Genomic DNA, 24180 nt, shown 5'->3' with positions numbered 1-24180 from the left:
TTTTTTGGAGTATCAGACGCACCTGAGTATAAAACACACCTACCTTTTTTGGTGAGGAAAAGAAGAAAAAGAAATCTCCCTCTGCCTCTGCCTTTGAGTAATTTTGCCTCCTTGCAGCATACAGCAAACAGACTGCTTTACTTTCAGTTTCGTTTTCAGCATAGCTTGATTTGCACAAGGGAAAAAAAAATCTGCTCCAGCAATTTACCTCTTTGCAGCAAGCAGCAGAGCCCTGCACAAAACAGCTGAGAGCAAATCAGCTGAGACTCGGGAAGCCGATCCAATCAACTTGTGCTAATTAAGCTGTGCTGAAGCTGAAACGAGCTGTTTTTCTTGCTGTTTGCTTGCAAGGCGGTAACTGCTGTGAGGCAGAGGCAGAGGCCAAAGGGTGGGGGCCAGTAGGTGGGCGGGGCTACATTCGGTATATAAGACATACCTAAATTTTCACCCCCTTTTAGGGGGGAAAAAGGTGCGCCTTATACTCCAAAATATACGGTACTTCCCCTCCATTGTTTAAGGAACGTTGGTTTTGCTTGGATGAAACTAATGACAAGCACTTCCTTCCTCTAGATAACATTTTCTACGTGATGGAATATCGAGAGCTGTTCCTCACTCTTTTCCGTAAATTTGATGAGAAAAAGCAACCCAGGTCATTTCTGAGAGATCTGGTGGAGACAACTCATCTTTACTTGAAGATGTTGGAGAAATTTTGCAAAGGGAGAAAAAACCTAGTGGTCCAGGTATTTTGGAGCATGGGGATTGAGTTTCTTTTCTTTGAATTTCCAATTATTTCTTTAGGAACTTTTTGGTCAATGTATATATTTATTCTTTTCACTGTTAGCCGATTTTTTTCTTCAAGAAGCTAACTGCTTCTTTTCTTCATTACTATGCTCCCCATAAGTGGTTGGTGTCAGTTCTGCCATCTTCAGCTTGGCGCCTTGCTGGCATCCTGCCAATCAAAGGTTAGGGAAAAGGGGAGAGGGGGACAAATGGGCAATAAACCTGTATGGGGATATGATGGGAAATAGGGAAGGGGGGAATGACAGCTTGAAGATCAGGAAAGCACCGATCCAGTTTGTGCCAGTCCTCAAGGCCACACACCCTGAGAATGGAATGCAGATTGCCCCAAACATCTCAGCAATTCTCAAAACACCTATGCAGCTCCTCATTGGATGAAGACAAACTGGTCAAGGGTAGGGGCTGGGATGAAGGGAAAAAATCTGTAATCTTTTGCACAAGAATCTTAGTTCTAGCCTGACTTTACTGCAGCCAGCAACCTTTAGTAAAAGAACCTATTCCTTCACCTAAATGGAATTGAGGGTCTTTCTTTCCTAAAGGACATAACTGGGGCAGGTTGATCTGTGAGAGAGCTTAGCCAATGTCATATAGAAAGCTGAGTTTGAATCTAGCTATAATCTAGATTAACGCTGGAGGATCTTTGACCCTCTAGATGCTACTGAAGTAAAGTTCTCAGTAACCCCAATCAATACGGTAAATAAGTCTTATATCAATATTCTCAAAGCACGGTTCATAAATTGTTTTGTTTTGCTGCAGAACAAGAAGTACAGGAGGAAAAAGAAGTCCAAGGCTCATTCTGCTGGGCCTGGTGTGCAACCCCAAACTCCCGAAGAGTTGGAGGAGGTGTGGCCAAAGTTGGTGGAGCAAATTGATAAGTGCATAAAGGTAAGATTAATCTAGATGGCAGGAAGTTGGCTCTTCAGAGTGCAGACGTTGGGACCTCTGGGTTCCGTCTTGCTTACAATGAGCAGAATTCCTTCTCCTTTTCGGCATGTTGTCTTGTAAAACAAGATAGGATTCAAGTTGCAGAAGGTGGCGGCTGGGTACTTCTTGAGGTGATTGGCAAAGGCTAGGTTTTCAGAGAAGAGTCTTCTACCTGGAAGTGCCAGAACAGGAACCTATTACCTTCTGCATACAAAGCACAAATACTTGGTGGCTGAGCTTTCCCTAAAAGTCACATGTATGACTTTGTATGAACTCTTTGTAAGTGGGGTATAGAAAAAAGACCCATTGTGACATCTTTGGGGTGGGGTGGGGGGGGGAACAACTTCAATTGCACACAACCCTTGCAAACAAAGGAAGAGCTCTCCTGCATATCTTAATAGTTTTTTGCTGTTGTGCAAATTGTGTTAACTTTGTTTCCAGATCAGCCTTTGTAGAAGGAATATGAACACGAGATCAATAGCACTTTTCTTCCTTCTCCCTTTTCTATAAAGCGAGGGGATGATGGGTGGAGATATTATTTCTTTTGTTTACATAGTTCATTCTAGCAGCCTGGTGCTAGATCCCTTTCAATGCCAGGTTTTTCTTCCCATCTTTTTATCCTCTAAGCCCAGTTTGACATTTTGGGACAACAAACTAATTTTTTAAAATGGTTCTTCCTAATAATTACGGGTTAGTGCTATTTCCCAAGACTTCATAAATGTGGGCTAGAAGGAATGATGGTCCTTTCTCATCCTTTTCAAGCCATTCTTGTGGATTTCCATGCCATTCCAGCTTATCCTTGATTAATTTACACATGCATAAAACTTGCTTTGGTTACCTGAAATTCATTTGTTGACAGTAGCAAAATGCAGAATCTTTTGTTTGGATCTATAACATTTCTTGCTGAAATTTCTTTCTTTTGAAAAAAAAAAAAAGGATCTTGCTGTCACAGGCTTCCATCCAATATCTTTTCTTGCCAGGGTTTTGAGTCTCCTCCAGATGATGTCATTCCTTTTGATGCTGCATCAGAAGTTCCGTTAGAGGAGCAGCGAGCTGAGGCCATGACACGGATCCAGGACAGCTTATTAACTGGCCAGGCACCAGAAGCACTCTCACTCTTGCGCTCAGCAAGGTAAGGAAGCAACTTTAAAGATGCATCTCTGTGTCTTTTTAGCTTTCAGATAAAAACTGCAGGTCTGTATGCAACAGTTCAGAGCAATATCTTATCCTGATTCAGCCAGGTTATTGCTCTCCAGCATCTGGAAATGGGATTCGAAGGACAATGATTGGATAGGGGAGTCTGCTCATCAACACATAAGCAAATCTTCTGAAGTCCTGCACTGAGGAGGCCCTCAATGGTCTCAAATTAACCCTCCCAACTTTATAGTTCTTCAAAATGTCAACCTAAGATTTTTTTTAAAAGTAAAAATCCAGTTAACAGTCTTATTCAATGAACAAGACTATTATACTAAGATGAAATCAAGAGAGCAATTTTCAATGGTTTTTATATGCACAGTTAAATGAAAGAATCAAGGTAGAAATTAGAACAATTGAGCAGCAGGAGATAGATTTGAAGCTGAAATTTGTACAAATGATGTACATATAATTGCTAAAAATGTGTAAATCTTTGTTCAAATTTGAAACGGTGTGCAAAAATGGAAATACTGAAGTATAATAGCGGAACAGTTGGAGAAGTTGACAGAACTAAGAGAAGTGGGAAAATTAACTTGTTTGCTTAAAGAAGGAACAACAACTAAATTGATCAATGAGTGGAAAACCTTTATAGATTTTTTTGCTAAAAAAAACGAAAAATGAATTTATGATTTACAGATTTGAGTATTCGAAAGGGTAGGTTATGGAAAGAAATTAAGATACAACTTTAGAAACGGTAAAATATAAACCTACTGATAATTGCTGTTCTTTATAAAGAAGCCACTTCTTTATAACATATTGCATTTCTCAGTGGTATCCATTTGAGATTTATACACACCTCTCCAAATCAGTTATATTTGCTGAACCTTTACAATAACAGTTGCTAAGCAATAGATAGATATTGGTGGCTCTGTGTTTAACCCTGCCTATAGTGTCTGCAGTGCTTGATGCTGCAAAGGGAAATTTATCTATCTCCTGCACTTAGCTAAACTTCCTTTCTTCTGCTCCATAAGGGAGGTGTGGCCCGAAGGAGACGTGTTTGGATCATCCACTGTTGATCCAGTTGAAGAAATGGAGCTGCTGAAGCAAATCTTATTTGCCAATCTCCCTCGTGAGTATACTCCCTACGCAGCTTCCCCGAGACTAAGACTTGAAAGAGTCATAGTAGCGCAGTGGTTAGAATGCAGTACTGCAGGACCCAGATTTTGGGGGGCAATATGCTGACTCTGTAAACCGCTTAGAGAAGGCTGTAAAGCATTGTGAAGCAGTATATAAGTCTAAGTGCTAGTGCTATGGCTAAGACTTTCTCTTACCCCTGCCCTTCATGGATTCTTTCAACAGTTTAGGATATCTTGGTCTTTTTCTGGCTGGACTGTTTTTTAAACAGCAGCACAACACTATACAGATCTCTAAGGTGGCATTTCTCATATTGCTATAACAACAGTATATCATCATCCATGTATGCACAGATACACATTTTCTCAGGCAAAATTTCTGTGTTTCTGAGATGGATTAATGACATTTTCCTTTAAACCTCCTGCATGTATTCAGGGCAGGCAGCAACTGACCCAGATGACTCTGAGGAGGCTGCTGAGGATGAGGAAGCTGCTGAGGAAGAGTTGGCATCTGTGCAGGTATCTGAAAAAGAGTTCAGCTTCCTGGATTACGTGAAGCGGTAAGTATTTTTCTCAGGCTATTTATCTTCTTCATGCAAGGAGTATTTCAGATGTTAAAAAATTGCCATGCATTCTTACCCTTACCCATAATACAGGTCAGAGGTGAAATGCTTCTGGTTCAGACCGGATCGCCCAATCCGGTAGCGATGGAGGCGGGTGGTTCGGAGAACCGGTAGCAAAAATCCCTGCTCCCCCCCTCCCCATGCCCAGCTGAGCCGCGCAATCATCAGAGGCTTTTTTAAAATTTTTAAAAGCATTTTTTCTACAACCTCTTTGGCCGAAGAAATGCTTTTAAAAGTTTTTTTAAAAAGCCTCTGATGATCGCGCGGCTCAGCTGGGATCATCAGAGGCTTTTAAAAGCATTTTTTCTACAACCTCTTTGGCCGAAGAGGTTATAGAAAAAATGTTTTTAAAAGGAAAAAAAAGCCTCTGCTGATCAGGCAAGTCAGCTGGGATCGTCAGAGGCTTTAAAAAAAAAAGAAAAGAAAACCTCTGCCGATCAGGCAACTCAGCTGGGATCGTCAAGCTTTTAAAAGCATTTTTTTTACAACCTCTTCAGCTGAAGAGGTTGTAGAAAAAATGGTCTTAAAAGTTAAAAAAAAAAAAGTTGGCCACGCCCACTCAATCATATTAACACCCCCTCCCCCCAAGCCACGGCCACAGAACCGGTAGTAACAAATTTTACATTTCACCACAGATACAGATAGTCCTTGATAGTCTGCCCATTATGGTCATATGTTGTGATCTTTTTTTTGTGGCGGTCATTAAATGAATGCCACGGTTGTAAAGCGAACACCGTAATAATTAAGCAAAGCAGTGTTTGCTTAATGATCTGCGACTGCCGTTTTGCCAAAAACTGTAAGCGAGTATCGGGTTTTGGCAAAAACTATTATAAAGCTTATAAAGTCGTATGACCATGGGACACTGCAAAGGACCCTACCTGAGGCCGTGTTGCTGAGCACTTACGTTCAGTCATGTGACCCTGGAGGGGGCCCAATAGTTGGAACTTCAAAATCAGGTCATGAGTTGTGTTTTCCTGGTTTGTCATAACTTACATAAGTGGCATTAGTCGACTACTAGAAACAGTGATTGATGCATCTGAAAACACTGAAGAAGCTGAATGTTGTTATTCCCTTGATGTTCTGAGTTCCAGCCTGCGTGTGCAGGTAATCCTCCCCTGCTGTTTCCCAGAACATGCCTTCATGTCTGTATCCTGTGGTGCAGGTTTGCTAGTGCGAATGTCGTCAAGGCCTATTTCCTGCTGTTCAGAAATTACCAGCAGAACAGCCCCCACACTAATCACTGCGTGGTCAAGATGTTGCACCGCATTGCCTATGACCTCAAGATGGAGGCCTTACTCTTTCAGCTTTCGGTCTTCTGCCTTTTCAACCGCCTCCTCAGTGACCCTGCGGCTGGAGCTTATAAGGTGAGGTGGAACAGGGATGTGCGTGGTTCGTTATGAGTTGATGAGAGATTAGATTTGAAGTGTAAGATTAAACACAGGGAAGGGAGCAGACGTCCATACGTACAGGTAGTCCTCGACTTATGACCACAGTCAAGCCCAAAATTTGTTGTTAAGTGAGATGTTTGTTAAGCAAATTTTGCCCCATTTTACAACCTTTCTTGCCACAGTTGTTAAGTGAACCTCTGCAGTTGATAAATTAGTAACCTGGTTGTTAAGCAAATCTGGCTTCCCCATCGACTTTACTTGTCAGAAGGTCGCAAAAGGGGGATTCCCATGACCCCGGGACACTGCAACCGTCATAAATATGAGTCAGCTGCCAAGCATTTGAATTTTGATCACGTGACCATGGGGATGCTGTAAAGGTCGTAAGTGTGAAAACAGTGATGTCACACTTTTCAGTACCGTTGTAACTTTGTTTTTTTATAAAAGTTTTTTTTTTTTTAACAAACATACACAAACAAACAAACAAACAATTTTTTGTGAACAGAGTATTGGCCGAGTCACAAATTTGAACAGTTTTTAGTTATCCAACACAATTTATATATTTCACTTTTTGCCATAATATTCTTTCTCTCTAATTTTTCTTTTCTTTTCCTTGTTTCTTCTAATGTATAACCAATATTACCATTCATCCTAATCTCTAATCTTAGTCAATTTTTCTTTTTTCCCCTCCTCTCCTTGTTTTCTCCAAGTTAAAACCCTTTAATTTAAAATCAATCATTTTTCTAATACCTAACCTCAACTCTAAATCGCCTATTCAAATATTTTCCCAAGTACCATTGTAACTTTGAATGGTCACTAAATGAACTGTTCTAAGTCAAGGACTGCCTGTATTGCATATGTTTTCTGTAGCAGCGCTTGCCCTCTAAAAAAACCACAATCTCCAAGATCCGATTGGCCCCTGCTGGTCTTCCATAGAGCTGGTCTTTTTGCTTGTGATCCATAAAGCACTGAAGACCTGGATATGTTCCAGTGCCTGGAGGGTTGGGAATTTAAATCACCCATTAAATCACCCATTGAGTCATTAGATTCGTGTTTGGTGATATATTTGTTTTTTTTTTTTTTTTTTCATTTTTCATATCTGTTTATTGTTTTCATGTATTGTTAGTTGCCCAGAGTCAGGTTTTAGGTACATTTCCTCACTTCTGCATTTAAAATGGATAAATGCTGGACGAGCAATGTCAAATGGTGGATCTTTATACAGGTAGTCCTCAACTAATTGAGCCCAAAATTTCCATTGCTAAACAAGGCAGTTGTTAAGTGAGTTTTGCCCCATTTTATGACCTTTCTTGCCACAGTTATTGAGTGATGCAGTTGTTAATTTAGTAACACGAATGTAAAGTAAATCTGGCTTCCCCATTGACTTTGCTTATCAGAGGATTGCAAAAGGCGATCACATGGCCCTGGGATACTGCAGCCATCACAAACACATGCCAGTTGCCAAACGTCCAAATTTTGATCACGTGGCTATGTAGATGCTGCAATAGTCATCAGTGTGGAAAATGGTCTTAAGTCACTTTTTTCAGTGCCATTGTAACTTTCAACAGTCACTAAATGAATAGTTCTAAGTCAAGGACTACCTATAATACAAATTGCCTAGGTCGAGGTGGGTGCTTTTTTTAAAACTATAAAAGATATTTCAGGACTTCATCTGCAGCTTAAAATGCATGAATCATGCTCTCATGGGCTTATTTGCAGCTCTGAAGCTGCAGCACACCATCTATGATTTAAATATATGCAGAACGGCAGAACACACAGTCCTGCAGGCTTGATAAACTTCTTCCAGTGGAGAAAAATAGGATATATTGGGATTTCAGAATTCCTAACCAGTATTCATCTGGCTCTTTTTTAAAGCCTTATTTGAGTATGGAAATCAGACCGCAACACCTGTGGAAAAGATGTCTGAAAAATAATTGAAAGTTTTAATCCAGAAGTCTCACAAACATATAAATAAATATATATCCCAAATTTCAAAAATACCTTTCTGTGTTCTTAATTTGGACGTGCATCCTACTTTCTCCCACCTGTAATACAATATCCCTAAGCAGAACTAAAAAAGTACAGAATATAGGTCAGCAGTCTACTTCACTGGGAAGGGGAGGGAACATTTCATTCGTTTGTTTGTTTGTTTGTTTGTTCATTCGTTCACATTTTTGAACTGCCTATTTCCTTCAGGAAAGAAGAATGTTCTTTAGTGAAATGCTTCCAAATATTAACGGTAGAAATATAGTTAGTTTTTACTTATTAAAAATAATTGGGACTGGGGACTCTGTTGCTAAACGACAGGGTCATAAGGCACAATGTCATGTGATTGCTCTGACTTCTGACAGCAGTTTCTGCAGTCCCACTTGCCATTGTTAGGTGAATTCCATGTGGTCACAACATCCTGTAGTCATGTTATCAGCATTTACAACTCTATTAACTCTGCTTATCTGAAGCTTGCAGTGAAGATTGCATTTGGCAATCATATGACCACAGGATGCTGTGATGTCCTAATTATGATCCAGTTGCCAAGTACATGAACCGGGATCGTGTAACCGTAGGGATGCAGCAATGACTGCAACTGTGAGGACTCGTTGTAAGCACCCCTTATTCAGCCCCTTATTGAACTTTGAGTAGTTACTGAATGAGCAAATGTTACGTGAGGACCACTTGTTCTGTTCAGTTTTTGGACTTACAACAAACAAAACAAAATGCCTGTAAATTTTAGGAGCTGGTGACCTTTGCCAAGTACATTGTGGGCAAATTTTTTGCCTTGGCATCGACCAACAAAAAAGCCTACATGGAACTGTTGTTCTGGAAAAGCACAGCTGTGGTTCGAGAAATGACGGAAGGCTACGCTGTGTTACAGGAAGATGGAAGGTGAGCACAGGGATTTTGGTTAATACCTAATTTCTACCGGTAGGGGTGGGGAACATTTTGAGAAATGTTGCACTGGATGCTGGACTACTACCTCCATAGTATTGTCTGTAAGTTAAGTATTGAATAACAGAGGGAAATACCTCCAGCCATTTAGACAGTGTTCTCAAACTATGGGAACCCCGGTTTAAGGAAGTTATGCATTTTAGAGGGGCTAATCAGAGTCGTAACAAAAGTTGCTCTTGTTCCAGCCATTGATTTGACCAAGAAAAATGAAAAGGAAAAACCAGGAGTTGCTATCTCATATCCAGGATACTAAAATAGAGCTGGGGAAAAAAGACAGTTCCTTAATTTCTCTGATCAGACAGGCTTCCAGGATATAAGGACATAGGTGTACGTGCATGTGCACACCCCCACCTTCAAGTCACTCCTGATTCCTGGTGATTACCTGGACTAGTCCCTACACTTTTCTTGGCAAGATTTCACAAGTAGTTTGTGGTTGCCTCCTTCCTAGGACAGAGAGAGAGAGAGAGAGAGTACTTGTCCCAAAGTCACCAAGCTGACTTTGTGCCCAAGGCAGAATTACAACTCACAGTCTTCCAGATTCTGGGTTAGTGCCTTAACCACTGAACTAAATTGCTTTTCATAGATAAGAATAAGAAGAATAAGAATAATTTTATTTCTTTACCGCCCTTCTCCCGAAGGACTCAGGGCGGTGTACAGCCTATTAAAAGCAGAAGACAAACATCAATTAAAATTATTTAAAATTATTAAATAATTCGGCTCAATATAAAACACCAGAAATTTAAAACACCCAATTTAAAATTATTATGTTGATAGCCCGGCCTGATGGAACAACAGGGTCTTGAGTGCACAGCGAAATACCCGGAGATATCTACCTATGAATATGAAGCCGCTGGGTGATGTCATCCATTGGCAAGGGGTTAGTTATCATCAATATGATAACTTGGCTTCATACCGCTGCCCTGCCTGACTAAATAATGTTGCCTTGGTTCTTTCTCAGTGTCTGGAAGTTGTGGTGATCTGGATGGAAGAAAAAAAAAACAGGCTTTGACTTAATCATAGTAAGACAAGTGGCTGTGGGGTTTGCCCTCCCTCCCCTCTCTTCCCCAGTATCCGAATCTGAGGATTTTCTACCTTTGGTTCCGAGTGAGGCTGGACACCCCGCACTCAGAGCTGATGTGTGATTTGTGTTGTTTTCATATAACTCCATCTTGTATCGGGAGGCCCTCGTCATAGTCATACATTCTTTAACTGCATCCTGGTTGGATTTCTGCAGCTCTACCTGGAGCTGTCCTTGGAGACCACCAGCAGCTGCAACAAGTCCAGAAGGCAGCAGCAGGATAATAATGGGTACATCTATGAGCCGCGGTGGCACAATAGTTAGAATGCAGTACTGCAGGCTACTTCTGCTGACTGCCAGCTGCCAGCAGTTTGGCCGATCCAAGTCTCAACTGGCTCAAGGTTGACTCAGCCTTCCATCCTTCCGAGGTCCGTCAAAGGAGGACTCAGATCGTTGGGGGCAATAGGCTGACTCTGTAAACCTCTTAAAGAGGGCTGGAAAGCACTGTGAAGCAGTATATAACCTAAGTGCTATTGCTATTGCTAATGGGTGCACCTCAACATGCCCATGTAATGCCACTATTCTGCAAGTTGCACTGGCTCTTGATAGGCTTATGGGTGCAAATCAGGGTGCTGGTTATCACCAATAAACCCTACCTGGCAGAGGGCAGGTTAACTTTAGATCAACATGTAGGAGGCCATATCAAACAATGCTGGATGCCATCCGTTCTACATAAATCCAGAAACCCTACGAATGTTTTTCTCCCTGCAGAAATGTTCAAATTTTAGATAATATTTCATGGGGAAATTTTCTCAGTAGGATATTTCTTTCCTTCGCAGTTCTAATTCACACAAGGCCTGGACTGAAAAAGAGGAGGAGGAACTTCAAGAGCTCTACCACAAATATAAAGAAGTGGAAGGTAGGTACCTAATTGCTGGGAGGGGACATCGGAAGAAAAGCCAACTGAAATGCAGTGCAAGATCAAAACTCACTTTAGGGCCTTCCATTCGGTGGCTGGTAAGAATGTAACTGAATGCTTGGGATGAGCTTGAAACTTTCATTAGAAAAGTTTGGGATCCCATAAGGAAGACTCTTATTTGGTGGCCCACTGCAGAACAGCCTCCAGTATATTCCTGACTCCTCTTTTTTCGGAGCTCTAGTTTTGAAATGAAAGAGAGTTTTCTGTTGGAAGAGATTTCCAGATCTTTTTCATAAACAATCCCTATGTTGATGTCCCAAGCTGCCATTCTTCAGTTGATAGGTTCTCAAATTCCAACCTGCTCTAAAGCCGGGCAGTATTGTTCTAAGGGTTCAGATAAGTTCTGGTACTTTGGGTGGTTGTTAATAGTTTAGTCCTGGGTACTCTGGTGGGTTTGTTTTTAATCTTGTAAGTCTCCCAGAGTCACTTGTATGAGGTGGGAAACTGTATAAATGATCTAAATTAAAGTTCTTTTCATAATTGAACACAAGGCAGCATTAGCACAATACTTTTATCCTGGCACGTCAGACTGGATTGTCAGAGCATGCTGTGTTAATGCAGCTCTTATAAGAGAAGGTTTTCTTCACATTTTGTTCTCCTAAACAAAATAAGGGAAAGGAAGTGGGTGTGTGTAAAAATGGGAAGTGTAGTTTTGAAACTGGTGCTGTATTGCAGAAAACCTAAAGGCTACTGGTCAGCAAGAGTGATTGTAGTGGCGGAATTGTAGTGGCATTTAACCAGGGAGAGGATTATCCTTATACATGCTACAAATGGCTATCGGAGCCATAACTAGGCATGTGTGTGTATAGGTAGTCCTCAGTTTATGTCTACAATGGAGCCCAAAATTTCCATTCCTAAGCAAGGCAGTTATTAAGTGAGCTTTGCCCCATTGTATGATCTTTTTGCCATAATTGTTAAGCAAAACACTGCTGTTAGTAAGTGAATCGTGTGTCCTTTAAGTGACTCTGACTTCCCGCATTGACTTTGTTGTCAGAAGCCAACTGGGAAGGTAACAAATGGGTACCACATAAACACATACCAGTTGCCAAGTGCTCGTATTTTGATCATGCAACTGGGGATGCTACCACAGTCGTAAGTGTGCAAACTGGCTATGTCACTTTTTTCAGTGCCATTGCAACTTCAAATGATTGCTAAGTGAATGGTTGTAAGTCGAGGGCTGCCTGTATAATGCCCAACCCAGCTTTTTTCCTTCTCTCCACCGTCTTAGCCAAAGTCCAAGCACCAGGTGTTCTGTTCCTCTCAAAGTCTTGTTTTTCAACCCCTCAGGTGAAGATGTCCTTGATAACATTCTGTCACATATCGGCTCTCATCACCGAGGACGAAAGCGGGTGGCCAGGAAACTGGTACAGTTGGGGTTGGTGAGCAGCATGCGAGATTTTCCTCAGGAGCGGTAGGTCATGTTAACACTTCTCATGAATTCAGGATCTTCATAAACATATTTTTTTTTAAAAGCAAAATGATCGGCATGGATTGATTTGGATGCAAACAGATGTTACTAGGAAAGGCTCCGATTCCTTGAGATGAGCTACCGAACTCTCTGTTCATAGCTCTTTCTTACTGATAATTTCAACCATGTTTCCCTAAACGGAGCTCCATCTTTCTACCCTTTAGTCTTTTGCTTACCTTGATTGTGTAAGCAGAAAGGTGTTGCTTGTGCTACTTCCATCATGCTTGCTGAGCGAATACCTTTCCTTGGCTAGCAGCTGTAGTAACAGAAGAGACATTGGTGGGAAGAATGCTTAAAGGATGAAATGGGTGTTTGCTTTGCCTCTTAACAATTTTTTATGATTCTTCAGCTGTTGTGTGTTTTATTTCTTATTTTGCATCTTTTTATTTATTTTAATGTTGGGAGCCACCCAGATGGATTGCTCACATGTTCTTGAGATGGATGGCTATAAAATGTATTTTATAAACAAAACAAGGATATGTACGTTGTAGAGGTGGTGGGTTGCCCCCGGTTTTTCACCGGTTCTATAGAACCGGTAATAAAACCGACAGGAGGCTCCGCCCACCAACCCCAATGTCATCAAAATGCTTCTGCGCATGCACAGAACAGCACGTGCAAGAACGAGTAAAGCGAGCGTGCACGCACGGCCCTGTAAAGGTAAGTAGAACCCACCCCTGAGTTGTAGGATATAGATAGTTCTTGGTCAATGATGGTAATTAGGATCAGAATTTCCATTACTAAGCAATGCAGCCATAAAGAGCGACATCATGTGACTGTATCACTTGGTGACGGCAATCCCAGCACTCCCTGTTGCCATTGTTAAGTTAGGCAGTTAAATGAGGTAGTTAAATAAGTCCCAAGAGACTCACAGGCAGCTACAGTCCAGGAAGGTCAGGAGTGGCTCCTGCCAAGCAGGATAGGAGGCAAATAACTTGCCAGAGCGACTAACAACCTTTCTTGCCAGCTTCCCCATTGATTTTACTTGAGGGAGGCTACCAGGGAGCATCACAAATGATGATCATGTGTGTACAGGACACTGCAGCTGTTGTAAGTGCGAACCAGCAGCCAAACTCCCAGATTGCGATCCTGTGATGGTGGGGATGCTGGAACTTCAAGGGCTGGTCATAAGTACCAGTCGTTCAGCACCATTGTTATTTTGGAAACTACTTAAATGAGAACTACCTGTAGTTTTGACTCACTTAAAAAACAAAACAAGCCATAATATCCCCTCCCCATTTTGCGTTTTGCCTAGAAATCCTAGCCCCACTCATTTGGCTGTTGTTACCATTCTGCCCACTGTGGCCTCTGTTGCCCAACAAACTGAACGTGGGCCCTTAGCAGCCAAAATATTGCCTTTCTCCATTAGAAGATTGAACACCTTTGAAAATGAAACCAAAAAAACCCAAGCCTACATTTTGATAGAAGAATTCAACTCTTGGGTATTTTTTATTGAAAAAGCCGCCTGTTGCAACCTCTACTGTAGTGACAAGCCTGATTAATTTCCTTCGGCAGGAAAGGGACTCGCATTGTGCTATGGACAGAGGAGCAGGAGCTAGAACTTCGCCGGCTCTTTGAAGAGTTCCAGGACTCTGATGGTGAGACTGCCTGGCCGATTAGCCAGAACTTTATCTGCACCCAACATAGAGCTCTGGTGTCTGGAGGTTTGAGATAAGCTGGGTGAAGATGAGGGAGCTGGGACCAGAAATATTTTTAAAGCCTCACTAAGTTTTTTGGTGGTGAATTCTCTACTATGGAGGGATTATTTTTCAGTGAGCCTCCTAAAGCTAAGAGTTACTCATCTCTGTTCGGCAATCTCTACTTTTTCTGTCTCTCAAGTTTTGAATTGGCTTCTCTGAAATAATTATAAATAGTCCTCGTTTAGTGACCACAATTGGGACTTGCAACTTGGTTGTTAGTGAATAGAAATTTCATATGACGTCTTATTTATTTGCTCTGGATCACTCAATAAATTGAATTACTTGGAACCAGCAGTGGAAATTAAATATGCTGATATACTCCTTCTGTTTGCTCACACTGCCTTTGCCTTTTTCCTCCCTCTGTAGATATCCTATCCAATGTAATGAAGCACATCACAGCGAAACGATCCAAAGCCCGCATTATTGAGAAGATGCTTAGCATGGGGCTGGTGTCTGAGCGTAAGGAGCTTTACAAGAAGCGCAAGCGCAAATCTGGTTCGCTTAGATCGGTATGCTACCACCCCCCACCCCAAAATCCTTTTTTCTATCTGCACACCTCACTTTGAAAATGTGAGCGTGCCCACATCTATGCATCTACAGCGTCATAAATCCTGGGCTAGTTTGATAAAAAATAGTAGGAGGGAAGGGGTATATATTAAGCTCTCACAGATGCAGTTTCTCAGATATGATCTTCTTTGAGTTTTCTACCAAAGGTGCTTTTTTAAGAGGCAACTGTTAGAACTGAAGAAGCTTCAGTTTCTGGATGAGAAGCAAAAAGTCTTCAAGGAAAAACAAAGAAAGTCTAGTTGCCTCTTGAAAAAGCACCTTTGGGACAACCATGACCTGGATGACTGAGAATCTCCATAGTTGATCTTTGAGCTTCCTTCTTTCCTTCAGCTCTACTTCTTCAAACATGCCTTCTTTCTCCAAAAAAAAAAAAAAAAAGGGGGGGGTAGAATTATTATTCAAATTGACATTTGCTTCAATCTGTCAATCTTTTCTAACAGCCTTTCAAAATATCAGTTAAAACAAAGGTAGTTCACAAGGGATATCCAAAATCTTATCTTTCGTTTAATATAAAATGTCCTCCAAGAGACTAATTTGAGTCAGCCAAAAATACTGGGGGTGATAAAACTGCTGTTATTACATCTGAGGTAATGGTTGTTTTACTCTCTAGTGTGGATTATTGAAGGAGGAACTCCCTAATTTAGCATCTCCTGCTGTTCCGTACTCTTAAGAGATAGACTTAAATTTATTTCTTTCAGAATAAGGCCTCGTTCCCTAAAGATTCTGAAGTGCCTGACCTGGATGAGGTAGATGACGAAGAGGAAGAGGAAAAAGATGATTTGGATAGTGAAGAAGAAGAAGAACACGAAGAAGAACTGGCCAAGGAGGATGCTGGAAATGACAAGGACCAAAAATCCTGGGGCGGGTGGTCCAAGAAAATGTGGGGAGATGCTTCAGATCAAAAACTTGTGCAAAGCCTGAGACAAGAAGGTGAGAAATTGGTCTCCCTGATTACAAAAGGAAGAACTACAGTATACTGTGATGATGCTGTCTAGTGTCACAGAATTGTAGTGCTGGGACACAAACTCAGCTTCCTAAACTCCCGGAATTTCTCCCTCTTCAAATGATTTCTTAAAAAAATTCTCCAGATACAATATCTCCTGCACAACCACCCAGAGTGGTGTGGAGTATGAGCTAACCAAATTGCCTAACCTCCAAACTATATAACTTTGCATCCCCAGTGGCTATAGAAGAGGTTTATCAGGAGAGATAAGTAATCTGATTGGGGGTGGGACTTTTTGGAGGCCGCTAATTGATGTAATGGTGGCTTTTTCCCATTCATTTCTCCCATAATCCCCATGTGTTATCCGTGTTTTCATATGGACCTAAGCACATCTATTAGAATGTATTTTATCTCTTTGACTCAAATGGGATTATTTTTCCCTTTCATAATTTGCCTTTCACTTCTCCCTTCCCCATTATCCTTGCAAATAAGAAGCCCCAACTCCTAGGAACAATTTTCCCAAATTGATCTTTTTTGTGATGGGCTTCAGGTCATTGAAGGCCTATAACAATCTTTTTTTCTGGTTTTGCTGGTATTCCTGTTTCTAAAAACTTTGATACATTCAAGTGTAGTGTTTTTTCCTGGGTTTTCCCACAAGCTGTGTTCTGAAATGGGACTGCCCACTCCATGACTTTTTCCTTCTCTTTGTGTAGAGATGGCATTCAGGAATACGATAAAGTGGATCTTTAATCTAAGAGGACTGCTGATGGATATCTGAAGGGAGAGGGAGATTTTCAATTTGTGTGATTATATTCATACAAAGGTGTCTGATATCCTGATGCCAGTTATGTAATTGGGGCACCTGTAAAATTAGATCATTGTGTCTGTATTGTTGTTGTTGTTGTTTGCATCCCTGGGCCTGCTCACTTTCCCATACAATTTCAACCCACAGGTTTTGCTGGCCCCTTGCTCTGGCTTCAAAACAGCCTGAACAGAACAGCTGCTGCCCGAGGAGAGTATGGTAAATACAAACAAACTGGGGTGTTGATTGATTGATTGATTGGTTGATTTGACAAATTTATTTGGCTGCCCATCTCACTCAAAGTGACTCTGTCAATAAAACCAGGAATTAAAACATTTTTACAAAGCCTTTAAAATAATAAGAATAGATAAAATGAGATCATGAAAGTGAGGATGTTACATACAAAGCAATCAGCATGCAGGCTTCCCCATTATCAAGGCATCCCCCAGACTTGCTGAAAAAGACACATTTTGAAAATTTTCTGGAAGGCCATAAGGGCTGGTGATAACCTCACTTCAGAAGTGAAGGTGTTCCAGAAATGGTTCGCCTCTTAGGTCCTTTCAGATGGAACTCTTTCACAGACTGAATCACAGCATGCCTCTCCTGCCAGATCTCATGGGACTGGTTAATGTAATAGAGAGAAGGCAGTCCCTCAGATACCCTGGTCCCATGCCAAATAGGATCAACCCCAGCTCCTTGATTGGACCTAGTAGCGAACTGGCAACCAATGCAGCACACAGAGCAGAGATGTAACATGTGTCTATTTAGGAATGCCCATAATTATCCGAGCTGCCACATTTTGCAGCAGCTGAAGCTTTTGGATACTCTTTCATGTAGAGTATTTTACAGTAGTCCATTTGGGAGGTGACATTCCTATATTGAGCATGAAGAGTTGGCTATTTCATATTACTAATTAAGCCAATCTTCATAAAGTATTGCCCAGGGCTAAGCTCTAGTTTTCTTCTCAGGAAAGAGCTACCTACTCCCAAGTCCCGCAGGGAGGGCATTCTTCGGCTTGCTCTAGTTATAGCTGAATGGATTTTTGTTTCCCCAGGAAGTGCCCAGGCTGTTCCTTTGGTGCCATTGACTGAAGAAACCGAGGATGCCATGGAGCACAAAGATTTCCAGGAACTGCTGTGGAAATTGGGGGTGCGATCTCCAGCCAATGAGCAGGTGAGGGTTTTGATGTGAGGGGATATAGGTGACCTCTGTGTGCTTTCAGGGCTGATCTTAGATGCTTACAAAACTTGCCACCATTTTTTTAAACAATTCATTAATTATTATTCTACTTTTATTATGTTTATAATTAACTCAAGGTGGCAAACATAACTAATACTCCGTCTTCCTATTTTCCCCACAACAACCACCCTGTGAATGGGTGGCGCTGAGAGAGAATATTGTCTCTTCTGTTATATAAGAAAAAATGAAATATAAAGGGAGTAAGCATGTGAAGCATTATTATATTATATTATATTATTAAATTTCTATACCGCCCTTCTCCCTAAGGACTCAGGGCGGTATACAGCCAAAATTAAAAAACATGCAGTACAAATATTAAAAAAACAATTAAAAGATATATAAATTTGGCCCAATTAAAACTACCAATTAAAACATTTAAAAATTTCTTCTTAAGGCAGCCCGGCTTGCTTGAAAAAATGGGTTTTAAGGGCACGACGGAAGGCACTGAGGTCTTGGATTCTCCTTATCTCTGGGGGCAGCTGATTCCAGAGGGTAGGTGCCCCCACAGAGAAGGCCCTCCCCCTGGGGGTCACCAGCCTGCACTGTTTGGCTGATGGCACCCCGAGGAGGCCCTCTCTGTGGGAGCGCACGGGTCGATGGGAGGTCGTCGGTAGCAGCAGGCGGTCTCGAAGATAGCTAGGCCCTATGCCATGGAGCGCTTTAAAGGTGATAACCAACACCTTGAAGGGCACCCGGAAGACCACCGGGAGCCAGTGCAGCTCGCGCAGGAGCGGTGTTACATGGGAGCACCATGCTGCTCCCGTCACTACCCGCGCTGCTGCGTTCTGGACCAGCTGGAGCCTCCGGGTGCTCCTCAAGGGGAGCCCCATGTAGAGAGCGTTGCAGTGGTCAAGGCGAGAGGTGACGAGGGCATGAGTGACTGTGCACAGGGAATCCCGATCAAGAAAGGGCCGCAACTGGCGAATCAGGCGAACCTGACAAAAGGTCCCCCTGGTTACAGCCGTCAGATGTTCCTCCAAGGACAGCTGCATATCCAGGAGGACTCCCAGATTACGAGCCCTCTCTGTGGGGGCCAACGACTCGCCCCCAATAGTCAATGATGGAGTCAACTGACTATATCGGGATGCCGGGAGCCACAGCCACTCAGTCTTGGAAGGGTTGAGCTTGAGCCTGTTCCTCCCCATCCAGATCCACACAGCCTCCAGGCACTGGGACATCACTTCAAGGGCATCGTTGGGGTGGCCTGGGGTGGAGATGTACAGCTGGGTGTTATCCGCGTACTGGTGGTATCTCACCCCAAAGCCACGGATTATCTCGCCCAGCGGCTTCACATAAATGTTGAACAGAAGGGGCGAGAGGACCGATCCCTGCGGCACTCCACAAATGAGAGGCCTCGAGGTCGACCTTTGCCCCCCTGCCAACACAAACTGCGACCAGTCGGAGAGAAAGGAGGAGAACCACCGTAACACGGTGCCTCCCACCCCCAACTCTTCCAACCAGTGCAGCATGATACCATGGTCGATGGTATGAAAAGCCGCTGAGAGGTCTAACAGGACCAGAACAGAGGAACAACCCCTGTCCCGAGCCCTCCAGAGATCATCAACCAACGCGACCAATGCCGTTTCCGTGCTGTGCCCAGACCTGAAACCCGACTGGAACGGATCTAGATAAGATGTTTCCTCCAGGAATTGCGGAAACTGTCGCGCGACCACACTCTCAACAACCTTCGACATGAAGCGAAGGTTGGAGACAGGACGGTAGTTGGCCAATATTGCCGGATCCAGGGATGGCTTCTTGAGGAGAGGCCTCACCGCCTCTTTCAAGGCGGTGGGGAAGTAACCCTCACTCAACGAAGCGTTGATAACACCCTGGAGCCAGCCTCGTGTAACCTCCCGGGAAGCTAGTACCAACCAGGAGGGACACGGGTCCAGTAAACATGTGGCCGCACTAAGTCTCCCCAAAATCCTGTCCACATCATTCGGAGTCACAGCATCAAATTCCTCCCAGATAACATTCTCAAGACTATTCCTCGTCACCCTGCCCTGATCTACCCAATCAGAGTCCAAATCCCCCCGGATCTGAGCGATTTTGTCATACAGGTATTGTCCGAAATCCTCCGCCCTGCCTTCCAAAGGATCCTCCCGCACTCCCGGATGAAGCAGGGAGCGGGTTACCCTGAACAGGGCGGCCGGACGATTCCCTGATGATGCAATAGAGGCGGAAAAGTAATTAAACTTTGCCGTCTTTATCGCCACTAGGTAGGCCTTAATATGCGACCTTACCAGTGTTCGATCAGATTCAGCAAGACTGGCCCTCCAACCGCTCTCCAGGCGTCTTTTCCGGCGCTTCATTTCCCTCAGCTCCTCCGTGAACCAAGGAGCCGCCCGGGATCGGCACCGGATCAGAGACCGCAAAGGCACGACTCGGTCCAAGGCCCCACCAGCCGCCCGATCCCAGGCGGCTACCAGGTCCTCGGCCGAGTCATGTGCTAGATCCTCAGGAAATGGCCCAAGCTCCATCTGGAACCTATCAGGATCCATCAGGCGCCTGGGGCGGATCCATCTAATTGGGTCCGCCTCCCTGCGGCAAGGGGTAGCGGTTCGAAGATCCAGGCGAAGGAGCGAGTGGTCAGTCCATGACAAGGGTTCCATATCTATATCCCCTATAGCAAGACCACTCAACCACTGGCCAGAGACAAAAATCAAGTCCAGAGTGTGACCTCCCCTGTGAGTAGGGCCATGAACTAATTGGGTCAGGTCCATGGCCGTCATGGAAGCCATGAACTCCCGAGCCACCTCAGACGTTTCACTGACGGATGGCAGGTTGAAATCACCCATGACTAAAAGCCTGGGTGTATCTACTGCCACCGTGGCTATCACGTCGAGTAGCTCAGGTAGGGCTGTTGCCACGCGGCAGGGAGCCAGATACGTAAGCAACAAGCCCATCTGAACCCCACGGCCCCACCTCACAAGGAGGGACTCACATCCGGCTATCTGAGGCACAGTGGTCTCTCTCGGACCCAGATCCTCGTTAATAATAGCCGCCACCCCCCCGCCCCTCCCCTGGGCCCTCGGCTGATTAATTAATTTAATTTAATTTAAATCAGACAATTATTTGTCTTGGCCCCTTACACTTTTGGAATGAATCCCTCAGCCCAAGGAAGGTTTGCATTCCCAAATTAAAGGGAGAGACTAAAGAAAATGTCTACCATGATGTAAAGGAATTGTGTTATTTGTATTATTTGTTCTAAATGTTTCTTTTGTGTAAATACTACGCCAAAAGGAAAGCAATGAGGAAAATTAAACTTTTGAATAAATGGTGTTATGCAGTATGTTTTAATTGTCATTGTGTATAAAATAAATATTTTAATAGCATGTTGATAGAAAGCTTTTTATAGACACATATCTGGGCATCATAAAGCAGCATACCCAGAAATTTGGATTTGAATAGCTTCATAGCAACTAGGACAAAATTATTCCCATGCCAGTTTGCAAATTTTGTAATTGCTAGAAAAACTCTTTGCGTCTGTATAGTTAATCCCCTTGTTTGAGTGTCCCAGCTGGTAGAGAATTGAAGTATATGCCTAAATATTTAAAATGTTTCATCTTCCATTTTGATAGATCTTTCATTTATTGACCATTGGTCTTTTTCTTTATCAAATAGATAAGCTACAGAGCTCAGTAGGGGAACTGCTTTCCTTTGCCTTTTTGATTGGATGAGAGTGGGAGGTGGGGAACTTTCTAGACCTAGGAAATTCTCAGAATGCAAGAGCCAGTGCAGATAAAGAGCAAAAATTCTTAGATTATTTTGATGCAATTGTATTTGCTGGAAAAAGCAAGAAAATAATTTACCAACCTTTCTTCCTCAGTTCCAAAGAACAACACTTTCAAATACTTACAGAAGGGGTTCTTAACCCCTGGACTACAGCCTGCTACTGGGCCATGGCCTGTTGGAATCTGGCTGCCAAATTGGCAGGCAAGCGTGCAAAGCTTCATTTGCGCATGCACAAGATGTAGGTTGTGTGTGCAAAACCATTTCCCCATCACAGCTGAAACTGTTGAAGCCCCACCACTGCCAGTCTGCAGAACCAAAATGGTTGGGGACCCCTGAGTTACAGGGCCTTGCTATATACTGATCTCAGCTTCATGATAGGGTAATGAGCAGTTAGCTCTTTATCCTAGTAGAGTCATACCCTGGTAGTTGACTGCTTCGAAATGTGTTGAATTTGGTACTAGGCAGAATTTGACCTAAAAATTTTGTCCCAGTACTCGTCATTTGTTTAGTATTTGACATGCAAGCTAGAACTTGTCGTTGTCAGTTGCCTCATGACTTGCTACTCTTTCCAGCCAAAACAAAGGGTCACCCTTATGGAAGAAATTTGTTAGTACTCGTCATTTTTGGTACTCGTCACGCCTCCTGGAACCAATTAATGATGAGTACCAGGATACCACTGGATCTTTTCTTTCTCATTTGGATCTCCAATGACATTTTCTAGTAATGATTTTCTTTCCTTTAGGCAGATGCGAATTTAACTGTTATCATTTGCAAATGTATTTCGTTTATCGTATTTCTACACCATCCATCTCACCCAAGTGACTCTGGGTGGTTTATGAATAAAAACCATAAAAAATAGACATAGTTAAAACAATATTGGAAAGAGAACTATAAAGAGTAAAAAAATTACAAATGTTAAATTAAAAGTTCATTAAAGCCTGACTTTAGTAGTACTGTGACAAAAGACTTGCAAGGAAATAAAGACACTAGCAGGCGCAGGTTGCCGTCTCAGATGGTCAGGAACGAATTCACTTTTTGCCTTGGTTTTTCTTGTAGGAATCCTTCTGGCGCATCCCAGCTAAACTCAACTCAGAACAATTACGCCACATGGCTGCTTTCATTGCTTCAGAAGAAATGGAGGGGGAGACTCAAAACCAGCAAACTGGTAAGTTATATGTAAAGAGAAGGGAAATTGGAACCATTCATTAACACATCGCTAAGCCAGGTGGGCAAACTATGTGCTGCTGTGGGCTTCCATCTATCATCTCCCATCTCCAGGTTCATGCTGCTGAACTTCAGGCAGGTTCCAATTCTGAGAAGTACATTTTTAAATTTTTTTATTATTTAATTCCACACTACCTCCCTCACCCCCGTGTGCAATAAGCTTCTGGTAAGCACCTCCCTTTTTGAGTTTAAGTAACCCATCCATTCTCACAAAAGGCCCAAAGGAACAAGAATGTTAGCCTGGTCTCCTTTGCTGATGTCACCACCAGATTTTAGTCATCTTTAGAAGACCTCAGCCAACACGATAAAGTGGCCCATTCCTGGAATACAGTGATATAAAGGAACAATTGTAAGATGGTGTATCTTTATGCACTGCCACTTAGTCTGTCCCTGCCTTTGTAATTATGGATACTTGGTTTGAATTATTTGTTTTTGTGTTTAGCTATCTAAAACTTCAATAAGCAGTAGACAAGAAGGGGTTACACATTAACACTGAAGGTCAGCTCTTGTTGCAATATCAAGCCCAAAACATTTTCTCACTGCTGATCTCTTGCCAAGTTTACTTTTCAAATCATCTTGACATTCCCCTGTTCTCTCAAAACACTTTTTAGTATGGATCGGTGTTTGCTAACTTTCGTTTCTCCAAACACACATGACTGTAGGAAATAGGTTGCTGCCTTCTATAACACTGTCCCATTTTCCTGCCCAGGAAAACTTTTGCCAAATCCCACCCACAGGCTCATAGTGCAAACTAAATGTCTGGTTCCCATACTTAATTTGGGGATCCCACATTAAGGTGTGGCATATTCTGAGCCTGACCTTGTTTAGCTGTCAAACAAATCCCCAGATATGTATGGTGGCTTGATAAGTTTTCATTCTGCATCACAGAAGGCTGACAAGCATGTGGCTGATGGGAGTGCAAACAGCCAATGACTTTTTGTCATAAGTAGAAAAGTCTGGGTTGTACATTGTCCTATGTATTAAAAAAATGAAGATTAAGAAGAAGAAATCAAACTGATAAACAATTCTGTGTGTTTGCCTCTCTAGTACCAAGTATTTAGAGATGCAAGTAGCCTAAAAGGGGCGGGAGGGGGTGTCCACCATATTTCCTAACTGTGATACTCGTTACATCCATTCTTGCAGTGAGATTTCTCTGCAGCCATAAGAAAGAATATTGTAAATAGTTGACAGTTTGCTATAACAGAATGTTTCAGTGCCATAAGAAATGCTTGACATTTCTTACCCAAACAGACAGAGAGCATCACAGATAAATTACTCTGTCCAGCATTACTACTAAATTGCTCCAGCCTTTTCCTGAGGTGGCTTGGTCTTTCCCAGTTGATGTGCTTTCCTCTTGTTGGTTTCAGAAGATAATTTAGAAGAAGATCATCCTGAAGTAATAGAATCAAGAGGGCTGAAAGCAGAAACGTGAGTATTGGGTTAAGGAGAGGGGGATGGGGAAAGAAATTCAGAATGGGGGTGGGGGAAAACATTTTACAGAAGGAAGAAAGAGACAGGAAGGGTGTAGTTAGAACAGCCTTACATATTTCAGAGTAATAGAGTTGCTG

At 42.7% G+C, this 24180-nt stretch overlaps 1 protein-coding gene across 5 annotated transcripts in view; it reads left to right on the top strand.

Annotated features, from left to right (window-relative positions):
* TIMELESS (timeless circadian regulator) overlaps positions 1 to 24180 on the top strand; it is a 56179-nt gene that overhangs the window by 26983 nt on the left and 5016 nt on the right. For all 5 annotated transcript variants that reach the window (XM_034412371.3, XM_034412374.3, XM_034412375.3 and 2 more), the window contains 16 exons: positions 571 to 740; positions 1555 to 1683; positions 2703 to 2854; positions 3888 to 3985; positions 4426 to 4549; positions 5775 to 5976; positions 8726 to 8877; positions 10798 to 10877; positions 12225 to 12348; positions 13918 to 14000; positions 14469 to 14611; positions 15368 to 15599; positions 16565 to 16633; positions 17469 to 17587; positions 22445 to 22553; positions 23980 to 24040. In XM_034412371.3, the coding sequence (XP_034268262.2) occupies positions 571 to 740; positions 1555 to 1683; positions 2703 to 2854; positions 3888 to 3985; positions 4426 to 4549; positions 5775 to 5976; positions 8726 to 8877; positions 10798 to 10877; positions 12225 to 12348; positions 13918 to 14000; positions 14469 to 14611; positions 15368 to 15599; positions 16565 to 16633; positions 17469 to 17587; positions 22445 to 22553; positions 23980 to 24040 (2047 nt within the window). The remainder of the gene's footprint in view (positions 1 to 570; positions 741 to 1554; positions 1684 to 2702; positions 2855 to 3887; positions 3986 to 4425; positions 4550 to 5774; positions 5977 to 8725; positions 8878 to 10797; positions 10878 to 12224; positions 12349 to 13917; positions 14001 to 14468; positions 14612 to 15367; positions 15600 to 16564; positions 16634 to 17468; positions 17588 to 22444; positions 22554 to 23979; positions 24041 to 24180) is intronic.

This window comes from Pantherophis guttatus, chromosome 2 (assembly GCF_059756535.1).
Source record: "Pantherophis guttatus breed Tessera chromosome 2, ASM5975653v1, whole genome shotgun sequence".
Classification (NCBI taxonomy): Eukaryota; Metazoa; Chordata; class Lepidosauria; order Squamata; family Colubridae; genus Pantherophis; species Pantherophis guttatus.
This window is presented reverse-complemented; position numbering and strand designations above follow the sequence as displayed.